Consider the following 12267-nt stretch of genomic DNA (forward strand, 5'->3'; position numbering starts at 1 on the left):
AACTTTCGTACTTCAAAGGACGCTATTGAGAAAGTGAGAAAATAGGGATGCTTGGGTGGCTTAGTCAGTTAAGCGGCTGCCTTTGGCTCAGGTCATGATCCCAGAGTCCGGAGATTGAGTCCCTCACCAGGCCCCTTGCTCGGGGGTAGGGGGAGCCTTGCTTCTCCCTCAGCCTGCTGGTCCCCCTGCTTATGTGTGCACTGACTCTCTCTGACAAGTAAAATATTTTTTTAAAAAGTGAGAAAATAGCCCACGAATGGGAGAAGATATTTGCAAATTACTCACCTGATAAGGGACTTGTATCCAGAATATGTAAAAAACTTACAACATAATAAAAACACAACCCAGTTTAAAAATGAGCAAGATCTGCATGGCTGTTTCTCTGAAGATGACGTACGCACGGTCAGCAAGCAAATGATGAGAAGCTCAACACACGAGCCATCAGGGAAATGCAAATCAAAACCACCTTGACATACCACTTCACATACACACTAGAATGGCTGTGGTCCAACGACAGACCCTAGTAGTGCTGAGGATGTGGAAAAAATTGAGACTCTCATATACTGTTGGTGGGATGTAAAGTAGTGCACCCACTTTGGGAAACAGTCTAGCAGTCCCTCAAAAGGTTAAACGCTGTGACCATATGATTCAGCAATTCCAGTCCGAGGGGTATACCCAAGAGAGATGAAAACAGTTGTCCATATCAAAATTTGTATGTGGGTGTTCGTAGCAGCATTATTGATAATAGTCAAAAAGTGAAAACAACCCAAATGTCTGTCAGCTGATTCAATTGATAAATAAAACGGGGCATATCCTGTAAAATGGAATACTACTCGGCAATAAAAAGGATGAGCTGTTAATACATGCTCCAACGTGGATGAACTCTGAAAACATTATGCAAAGTGAAAGAAGCAGATGACAAAAGACAACGTATTGTAGAGCTCCATTTATGTGCAGTGTCTTAAATAGGCAAATTGATACAGATAGAAAGTAGATTAGTGGTTTCCTGGGATGGGTGGGTGGATTGAGGGTCCTGGGGAGTGACTGCTGATGGGTTGGGGGTTTCTTTGTGGGGTGGAGAGAGTGTTCTAAAAATCAGTTTTAGCGACTGTTGCACAACTTGGAATATACTGAAAACCAGTAAGTCAGTTAAATGGGCGATTGTACAGTATGTGAATTGTATCTCAATAAAGCTGTTTTAAAAAAGCAGGTGATAAAAATGTATATACATATCTACTGATAAAAAAGGAAGTTGTTTTAAAAGTACCTGGTATTTGCATCCATCAGGTATAGTAAGATATGCAGACAAGCAAATGAGTGTCATGAAGGGGGGAGCTTCTACCCACAGTTGTCTAGATGAGGCAGGGCACATCATAGGTCAGCACTGGGGTCAGTCGGGGTGCAGTGAGAGCAAGGGGAAAATGTGGGCAAGAGCCTGTATTATGGTTTCCATGGGAAAGTGAGGGGAGGCAGGGTCAACAAGCTTAGGATTGGTTAGTTTAACCTCAGTGGGCTCTGGGGCATAGGGGCTGTCTCTAGTTGTCTGGTACCTAGCTGTGGGGTGATAAGTGGCCCATTAAAGGAGGTGGTTGGGGTATGGGCTCTGGACTCATTAGTTTGCATTTGAAATTTGTACTCACTCGCCTCTCAGAATTACCTGACCATGGGAGGGGCAGCCCTTCCAGTGCCAGCAAGGCCGCGGTTGTCAGTGCATCAGATACGGGGGGGAAAAAGGCTTTTTTTTTTTTTTTTAATGACCAAGAATATATTTTGAAGAGGTTTTTAAAAGAAGTGAAATAAATGCTTATGAAGCAGTCAGGGTACCTCAGTTCTGTAGAGGTATTCTTTCCAAAAACAAGCTAGTTTGTGGCTAATTTTTCTTCGGAATATTGTTTTACTTCTCTCGAATTCATGAGTTTTTAGTGCCTGTATCTCACATTCCATGGGATGGCTAGATTTTGAATCTTCACACTCAGTTTCAACAATTACCAGTCAGAGACAGTTTTTCTTTATATCCCCCACCTAATAATTTTTAAGCAAATCCCACCCAATTCACTATTTCATCCATAGATACTTCCAAGTGAATCCCTAGAAACTATTTTTAAGCATAACTACAATTCTATATCTAAAATATAAGTAAATATAATACTTTAATACCAAATTTTTAGATAGTGTTCAAATATCTTATCTCTTAAATGTTTATCAATTTGTTTGATTTAAAATCCAAATATGCCCTATGTATTGTGACTCCTTGATAAATCTCTTAAATTTCTTTTATTCAGTAAGTGCTCACTTGGTCTTTTCCCTTGGAGCTATTTTGTAATGAAGGACTGAACTAATTCGTCCTTATAGAATTTCCCACAGTCTGGCTTTGCATACTCTCACCTAGTAGCTTCCTTTTTCCCTACAAATCCTGTTAATTTCATAGTTATTTCTAGTAAGTAGATTCATATGACTTTTTCTTGTCTTAAATAATTTCATTACTAGAAGTGTTTAACATACAGAGAAGTAGAGACAAAAGTTTAATGAAACTCTATGTACCCATCACCCAGTTTCAGTAATTACTAAATCATTACCCCTGTTTGATCTGTAATCCCACTCAGATTTAGAAACAGATATTAGACATCAAATATATCTCTTAAGTTATGACTCCAGTAATAAAATCACAGCACCATAATTACAACTAAAATTTTTAAATTTGTTAATATAAAATAATTTAGTCACTGCTTACAATGCAGTTGCTTTAATAATTATTTTCAAGATTGTTTGTTTGAATTCAGATTCAGAGGTTCATGAAATGTAAATCTTTGTTGGGTGTTAAGAATTTCGAGTTTGTTTTTTTTTTTTAAAGATTTTATTTATTTATTTGACAGAGAGAGAGACAGCCTGCGAGAGAGGGAACACAGGCAGGGGGAGTGGGAGAGGAAGAAGCAGGCTCCCAGCAGAGGAGCCTGATGTGGGGCTCGATCCCAGAATGCCAGGATCACGCCCTGAGCCGAAGGCAGACGCTTAACGACTGAGCCACCCAGGCGCCCCAAGAATTTCGAGTTTTAAAATTAGTCTTTTAAATTGATGCAAAATATTCACATGAGTCTCTGGCCAAATATATAAAACAAGGTGCTGTATATACAAAGAGATTCTACCTTTTGTCCACTAGTTTCCATTCTACATTCTTCCTGCTTTCAGAGATTTTTTTTTTTTCAGGTTTTTTTTTTTCTTTCTCCCTTCACATAAACTGTGCCAATCTACCCTTCCCCTGTGCTGGTACTCTTCACTTTTCCCCATCCTGACACCGTTGCTGAGAACTCACTCAGACCGGTCCTCCTCCTTGCTTTTCTTCCCTCCTTTCTTAAAAAGGCGTGCTTTATATAGGAGGTAAACAAACAAAAGGTTCAAGTAACCTTAAATAAGGTGGAGAAGACAGGGACCTTTTTTTTTTTAATTGACTTTGGGATTGTGTAAATATTTTACATTATTATAAAACAAACTTAAATTTCAAAAAAGGAATTCCTAAAAAAGGAAAATAAATGCTTAATCCAGTTGGTGACATAACCACACAGAGAGGAACAGTTCCAAGTGGTATCTTAATCTGTCATAAGTCATCATGTTTGGAGGTGTTACTGCTGTTTTGAGACTGTTGTGTGTGTAGTGTAGGATAAAGCAAATAAGTAGTTATGTTGGTTATGCTGGAACTAGGACTTGTGGTGTGGGAGAAAGGAGATGCAGATAGAAAATCTGTGATGTTAACCCAAAACTTTGCTTTAAATTTTGAATTGGAAGTATTAGTATAAGCTCACCATGTAATTTTTCTTAAGAAAACTGAAACAAAAGTAAAAACTTCATTTTTAGCTCTACTTAAGGAAAAGGCCTAGAAACAGTGTAGCAGTGAGCAATCCTAGTACCCAGATAGTTGCCTCTAAAATCCATCTTTTAATAAAGCAACGGGGGCTCTTTGGATAGTTGGCTGACTCCAGGTCTGTATAAGATGAACATGAAACATATTGTCATACCAGATATAGTAGGGAAGTCATGAAGGTCTACTTGAGTCATGTCAAAAGAACTCGAAACCATCCTCAAAAGGTTTCTACTGGCGGAGGAGACAATTTGAGTATAAGGATAAGGATAGTAACTGCAATAGATTAAACACATCAGTAAGTGTTTAATATGTTCAGTTCATATGTTTATGCCTGTTTAAATTCATGAGTTCATAATGATACTAAAACAAAACTCATCAGTCACTTTGAGAACCGTGTCTTTTTTTTTTTTTTAAGATTTATTTATTTATTTATTTGACAGAGAGACAGCCAGAGAAAGAGGGAACACAAGCAGGGGGAGTGGGAGAGGAAGAAGCAGTCTCCCAGTGGAGGAGGCCGATGTGGGGCTCGATCCCATAACGCCAGGATCACACCCTGAGCTAAAGGCAGATGCTTAACGACTGAGCCACCCAGGCGCCCTGAGAACCATGTCATTATTCAGACTAACCACACAGTGGATAAGGAGTTTTTCTGAAAGGAAATATTCTAGCTAATAAAAATAGAACACCTGGAGCCCCTGGGTGGCTCAGTTGGTTAAGCATCCGACTCTTGGTTTCGGCTCAGGTCATGATCTCTGGGTTGTGAGGTAGGGCTCTGCATTCAGTGGGGAGTCTGTTGGAGATTCTGGTGCCCCCCCCCGCAACATGCTCTCTCACTCACTCTCAAATAAATAAATCTTAAAAAAAAATAGAATACCACCATTTAATGACTTTACGCAGTGATCATCAGTATCTGCTAACATTCCAAAAGAAATAACCAGACATTACAGACTTCTTGATGAAAGTCTCGAGTAATCTAACCAAAAAAATAATGACACCTGAATCTGATCAAAACTTTAGAGCTTACTTTCAATTTATAGGAAATACAGAGTCTGGAGGAACATGTCAAATGACTTCTTGGGGATGTAGTCGATAAAACCTGTTATGTGGGAAACTGTATCCTTCCATGGATTAATAGGAAAAGCACCAACTGTGAGCTTTTTAGAAATGGAGAATCTCAGGCCCTATCCCAGAACTACTGAGTCAGAATCTGCATTTTAATACGCTTCCCAGGTGATTCACATGTACAGTTCAAGTTTAAGTAGTACTGCTCCACAGGACAAATAATCCAGAGTCCCCAATAAAGAAATTGTAAGGGAAAATAATGAGGTGGAGGAGCACCCTAGAGGTTAAGGCATATCATTCACAAGTAGAGATCGTATTTGTATCCCATTCAGAAAAAAACACAAAATTTAAATTATTAAATAATTGGAGGACTATCTTGGATCTACTTAAAAATAATCTGGGTGGTGGAAAGAGGAAAGTAGGTAGGGATACAGGTGAAACAGGGTTGACTATGACATGTTAATTGTTGAAGCTGGGTAATGGTACAAGAAGGTTTACTACTTAGTTTTGTATTTAAAATTGTTTTTCTGTAAGGCTTTAAAAAGGAGGGCCCACTCTGGTGACTATAATCAGAAAGGTAATAACAAGTATTGGCGAGGATGTAGAAAACAATTGGAACCCGTGTACATTGTGCATGAGAACGTAAAATGGTGTAGCTGCTTTGGAAAACCATCTGGCAGTTCTTCAGAAGGTTAAACAGTTACTGTATGATCTAGCAATTCTACTTCTAGGTACATATCCAAGAAAGATGAAAACATATTCACACAAAAACTGGTACGTGAATGTTCATGGCAGCGTTTTTCATAATAGCCCCAAAGTGGAAACAACCCAAATGTCTATCAACTGATGAAGGGATACATTCATAAATATAAAATGTGATGTATCAGTATAACGGAAGTACTGATACATACTAGAATGTGGATGAATCTTGACAAACATTATGCTGAGTGAAATAGGGAGTCACAAAACACCACATATTGTATGATTCCATCTATCCGAAATGTCCAGAATAGGCAAATCTCAATAGAAACAAAACAGATTAATGGATATCAGGTTGGGGGGAGTTTGGGAAGGGACATGGGAAATGACTGCTGGTGGGTAGGGGCTTGGGGGTTGATGAACATGTTCTAAAATTGATTGTGGCGGAAGTTGTACAACTCTGTGAATATACTAAAATCTGAACTGTACGCTTTAAATGGGTGAATTGTATGGGATGTGAATTATATCTCAATAAAGCTATTATTAAAAAAGGAGGGAGGGCATTACACTGTTACCCATGCTCTAGGCTTCACCCAGCACTACTTAGAATCGTTGGGAGGAAAGTTGCCTAGATGACTCTAATGTGCAACCAAGGGTTGGGAACTTCTGTGTTAGAAAGTTAGCTTTAAGGATGTTAGAAGAGAGAGGCAAGATTATTTATCTGACATGGTAGCCTAGAGGATGGCATTCTAGTTGACCTGTCTACATGGAAGAGACAAAAATCTATAGTGGGGAGCCCTCTGGGCGCACATCATCTATTTCTGTAGTACTTAGTAGAATAGAAATAAACACGAAGTCCTTTCTCTTCTCCAATAAGTCTGTTACTTCCGAAGTAGAAGTCTTAGCCAGAGGTGTTAGGGTTACTTGCACTACCCAGTGGTACAGCTTCTGAGTTCCTCATAAGGAACTTGAACTTTGTCAGTGGGATTTTTGGTACTAAATCGTAATCTAAAAACAACAATCTAAGCATCTAATTCTCCTAAATCTCTTTCTTCCAGAGAGTGTACTAGATATTAGTGAGACTCTGATTTTTTAAAAAACTCTTCCTCTGTTACATTCCCCCAAGGGAGTAGAAATAAAGCTAGCTGTATTATTCCCGTCTCTCTTCAAAGCATTTATTAGGTGGCAGGCTCCTGTATTATTGGACTGGGCAGCAGAGAGGGAACTTGAAGATGTACTAGATATGATGTTTGGCTTTTAAAGAGAAGCCATGGAGAACCAACCTTGGATTCTGGTTTGACTGCCCTTTGCAAATCATTGATGGTCCCAGACACTTAGTTTCTTCAACTGATGAATAAAGTTTGGACTGGGTTACTCTTGAAGCTTCTCAAATGTTGTGGTTCACATACTATCTTTACAGAGGCTATGAATACAGGATGGTGGTTAAGAGTTTGTGCTCTGGAGCCCGATGACCTGGCTCTGCCATTTCCTGGCTCTTTGACTTTGGAGAAGTCACTTAATCTCTTTGCACCTTAGTTCTCCCATCTGTAAAATGGGGATTGAGAATAGTATCTACCTCATGATTTTCTTTACTGTAAAATGTGTAGAGTCGTCTAGCCTATTATTTTATTGATACACTATCATTTTGTTCTAGGCAAGTTTTAGTCTAATTCAGGCATGACCAGAACTCTGTCATTACCAGATGCAATATTGTATATGTTATTCCATGTGATAGATCTTTATGGAAAGGTATAAAAAAAAACATATAAAAGTGTCTGAGCAGTACATAGGATGTTTTGAATAAAAAATAGTCTCTAGTATTAATCCTGCTTTTTTCTCCCTGCTCCATATCCTCATATAGGTCGGTTCTCCTTGGGTCTCGGGGACTTGACATATCCCACATCTCCCAGCGATTGGAGAGTCTGAGTGCGGCCACCACCTTTGAGCCTCTTGAGCCTGTGAAGGACACAGACATTCAGGTAAGGGCTTCCAGGTGCAACACTGGTGCAGGTGGAACCCTGAGTATGCACACCAGGCTGAAGGCCCTGGCCCTTTGTTGACCAGCTCATTTAGGAATTCTAGATTTCTTTGTTAATTCTCTCCCTGAGATATTAAGAGAATGGGAGACTCCGGTTTGGAGGTATAGTGGGGAACACAGGTTACTTTAAGAGGCTCTGAGAGGCTGAATGTGGGAAAGCAATTCCAACCTGCACTTTTTAGATTATTGTAATTATAAGAACAGACTTTTCTTCCTTCCTTGGGTTTAATCCAAGGCACAGAGACATTGGTTGTAAGTTTCTCTTGCTTTCTTTGCTGGATCTCAAATAATTTTACTCTTCGTCTTCCACATTTCTTTTCTACATCTTGCTTGTATTGGTTGGCAAAGAGCTGGGGAAAACTTAGAGTACTATTTACTGAAACCTACTCATCGATTTCTAGGAAGTATTTGGCTGCATTAGTGGCACCAGGAAATGGTCTAATAGAGCACTCCAGTCTCATTTAACCTAACATGCCACTGGCATAATTGATTGCTATTTTAATCTAATCAGAAACTGCTTTGTGTGTGCGCGCGCGTGCACACACACATACATTGTTAAGGAAAAAACGTGTGACTCATTTAGTTTTGAGAAATTGGGATGCTGCATTCATGTTAGAGTGAAGGGACCGTGAGCTACCATTTTAATCATTGGTTTACCTTTGAAATGAAAGGAAGCAGGTTCTGCAAAGGCAAATCATTGTACAGATGGGTACTAATTGTGTTATTATATGGGCTCAGTTTGAATTAACTCTCTACCCTACTATCCTTCCCAGGAATTATTTTTTTCCACTTAAGGGCCATAGTTCTACTGTATTTATTCCAATTCAGTAACTGAAAACCCTGTGTTTCTGTTGAGAGTTAACTATAGATAATTCATTATTTTTCATTTATCAATATGTTCCCATAGTCTCTAGTTTTTTACAATTTTATGTACTAAATCATATTAGCTTGTCACCTTATGGATGCCTAGTATTTCCATGTAATCTTAAAATGCCATGTGTACTTAACTGTTGTTTTTGTTTTGTTTATTTTTAGCTGTCCCTTTTTGTCCCTTCTATTTTACTGCTGTAAACTAATACTTTTAATAAGGATGGGGTGGGCAAAAGGGATAGAGCTAAAAAATTAATTTGAATAACCATATATTTTGGGGAGTATCCCTAATAGTGTGGAAGAAATGGCACTAGCTGAGAGGTTGTGTGTTTTTAACGTTTAAAGTACCAAAGAAGCTATTTTTATTTTTTGAAAAAGATTTTATTTATTTATTTGAGGGAGAAAGCATGCCTGAACATGTGTGTGGGGGGGGAGGGGCAGAGGGAGAGAATCTCAAGCAGACTCCCCGCTGAGCCCCAGAGCCCCCAGTCAGGCTCCATCCCACAACCCATGAGATCATGATCTGAGCTGAAACCAAGAGTTGGAGGCGAAACTGACTGAGCCACCCAGGCACCCCCAAAAAAGTTGTTTATTTTTAAAACCAACTGCTTTTAAATGTTCTTTGGCATATTTGTCATACATATTTAGAATACTCAGCACATTTAGTGATGTACTTCATGAATTCCCTCTGATGTGGTACTCCACTTTCTGCTTTGAGATATTAATGACAGGTTTATAAATGTATCGAATCATGACGATCTTCTCTTCTAATCTTCTGTTTAATGCATCAACACTCTCCTTCAGCACCCCCATTTGATGGTTTCCCAGCAGTGCATGCTCGGTCACATCAAAGAGAGTTTCTTAATTTGGAATGAGCATGGCTAAGAGTTTTCGTCCTACACCACTGGGAAATCTTTGAACTTTGAGAGGAAGGTTGCTTTCATTTCAAAATTTTACCTCGAGCTTTTCCAGAATAGGTTCAAAAATGCAAAATGGTGAGTTCAAGGTAACTTTTGATTAATTGGGAATTGATCATCTGTACCTAAAGGAAAGATTTAAAACTTAACTAGTTTTGGGGTACCTGGGTGCCTTGGTCAGTTAACCTTCTGACTCTTGATTTTGGCTCAGGTCATGATCTCAGGATTGTGAGATCAAGCCCCAGGCTGGGCTCTGTGCTGGGCTTGGAGCCTACTTAAGATTCTTTCTCTCTGGGCGTTTGGATGGCTCAGTCGGTTTCAGTTTGGAGGCCAATGCTTGGTTTCAGCTCAGGTTATGATATCAGGGTCCTGCAATCAAGCCCTGTGTTGGTCCCCCAGCTCAGTGCAAAGTCTGCTTGTCCTTCTCCCTCTGCTCCTCCCCCCGCTTGCGCTCCCTCTCTCTCACGGTCTCTTAAATAAATAAATATCTTTAAAAAAAAAAGAAAAGAAAGAAAAGAGAAAAAGAAAAAGATTCTCTCCCTCTGCATGCCCCCCCGCCCAGCCCTGGTTGCACATGTGCTCTCTCAAAGGAAAAAAAAAAAAAAGACTAGTTTCAAAATAATTGTTCTGTTGATTTCATCTTCTTGCCTTCAAAGGCTTAAAGGAGAAAATTTGAATTTTAAACAGCTGAGGCTTTGGTTTAATCTGAGGTGGTTCTAGTTATTAATAGGAATTGGAAGTTTTAAATTTTTTTTTTAATTTTTAATTTTTATTTTTATTGTGGGGCTCACCTATGTTTAAGCCCCGCATACATATAGTATCAACGTATCCTTGCCTGAGTTCTTGTTTAGTAGTCAGATGTAAGAGCCAAGTCAGCTTTCGGCCTGAGCATGGAGCAGTCTTCCTTTTAATTCTTCTCATCATGTGTTGATTATCCAAGAAGAGTTAACTTAGTCATTTTCAGTTGTTTGTTTTTAGAAAAGCCATATATATTGTTTCATGGACTTTTTTTTACCTCATTTATTTTAACAGCTTTATTGAGATACAGGATTCACATAGCATAAATCTAATGGATGTTTGTGTATAAATTTTTCCAAGCAGTGCAGTTTTCGAGATGAGAGTGCACCCTAATTCCATGTGCCAAGTATCAATCAGAGTGAATTTATTATGTCAATTTATAAATCCATAGAAGGAAATGCTGAAGCATTCTTTGACAAATGCTGTCCAAGACTTTGTACCATCCATTGTTTGTATTACTTATAAGCTTGAAAAGGCATTTCTCCCTGTATAGATACATATATTGATACATGTAGTCCTTTTCTGTCTGGCAGACATTGATTATATTCCGTCTGTTTCTAATGGAAAGCTTGAAATTAATATAGGCTTTCCACTGTTAACTGTTTCGTTGTTTGTCATAATCGAGGATGTTGGCATGCACTGAGAATGTAATTTTTGAAAGATTGCTGTGGCCAGCAAAGGTAACATATTAAAAAAGATTTACTTAAATATATGTATGGCTGATGCTAGGAGAATTTTTAAAAATGCTTATTGATTTTATTTTTTGGAAATGGTCATAAAGAAGGCCTGTACATTTGTGTCATAGTGGTGAAGAGCAACTGTTAACAAGGTATGGCACTGAAATGATTATACTGCTCTACGTGCTTTCGTGGTGCTTGCAAGCACAAGTCCTCTCACAGGTCCACTTGCTCGCTTCTGTCTTCGGAAAAAAATTACCAAGGGCAGATTGCATGTCTTTACTATGATCTGAACAGACCTAGTGTACCTTGGATGATGTGTGTCACGTAGTAATAAAGTGCAGATTTACACAGTTCGGTTATATTATGGGCTTTTTCACTAGATTACATGTATATTTCAAGAAGTCTGTGCAGAAATTGCCTGAGTTGGCCATAAAAATGGGAGCTGCAGTTTCTCTGCATTAGGCTGTATTATTTCCAGATGGCATTGGACCAAAGTATAATAATATTATTGCTAAATTTCCTGTATTAGATTCCTAGAGCTGCCACAAGAAGTTTCCACAAACTCCGTGGCCTAAAACATTAGAAATTTATCCTCTCACAATTCTGGAGTATAGAACTTTGAAATCAAGGTGTTGGCAGCATCATGCCCCCTCCGAAGGCTGTAGAGGAGAATCTTTCCTCTTCTAACTTTTGGTGGCACCAGCTGTTCCTTAACTCCAATCTCTGCCTCCATCTCCACAAGGTTTATCTCCTGTGTGTTTAGTCTCCCTCTCCTTTCTTTTAGAAAGATTCCAGTCATTGGGTGTAGGGCCCACCCTAAATCCAGGGTGATCTCATCTTGAGATCCTTAATACATTTGCAAAAATCGTATTTCCAAATAAGGCCATATGCACAGGTGCTAGGAGTTAGGACTTCGACATATCTTTTTGGTGAGGGGCACATGTCAACCCACTACACTTGTAGCGCCAGGAATTTTAAGACTAAATTAACTGTAATTAATGAAACATTGTCAAATCTCACTCTTTAATAGCTGTATGGAGTATCGGGCTAAGGTGTCTATTGCTAGTTCCAGTGACTACAGACCTCAACCAAGTATCTGATCTCACCCTTAACATTCTCTTTCCAGGCTATGGGAAGACCCATATCTGATTCATGCTAAATAGTAGTTACTGTTTCCAAACAGGCTTACACTCTGTAATATGTTTAAGAGATTTCTACAGAGACATTTTTAAAATAGAAACCGTCTGCTGGGGTGCCTGGGTGGCGCAGTCGTTAAGCATCTGCCTTCGGCTCAGGGCGTGATCCCAGCGTTCTGGGATTGAGCCCCACATCAGGCTCCTCTGCTGG

General features: G+C 39.1%; 1 protein-coding gene across 1 annotated transcript in view; it reads left to right on the forward strand.

Moving 5' to 3' along the window:
* NUP93 (nucleoporin 93) overlaps window positions 1–12267 on the forward strand; it is a 104832-nt gene that overhangs the window by 22553 nt on the left and 70012 nt on the right. Inside the window, exon 3 of the mRNA XM_045806831.2 lies at window positions 7479–7596. Coding sequence (XP_045662787.1) covers window positions 7479–7596 — 118 coding nt within the window. The remainder of the gene's footprint in view (window positions 1–7478; window positions 7597–12267) is intronic.

This window comes from Ursus americanus, chromosome 21 (assembly GCF_024610735.1).
Source record: "Ursus americanus isolate L20-20 chromosome 21, mUrsAme1.1.p, whole genome shotgun sequence".
Lineage (NCBI taxonomy): Eukaryota > Metazoa > Chordata > Mammalia > Carnivora > Ursidae > Ursus > Ursus americanus.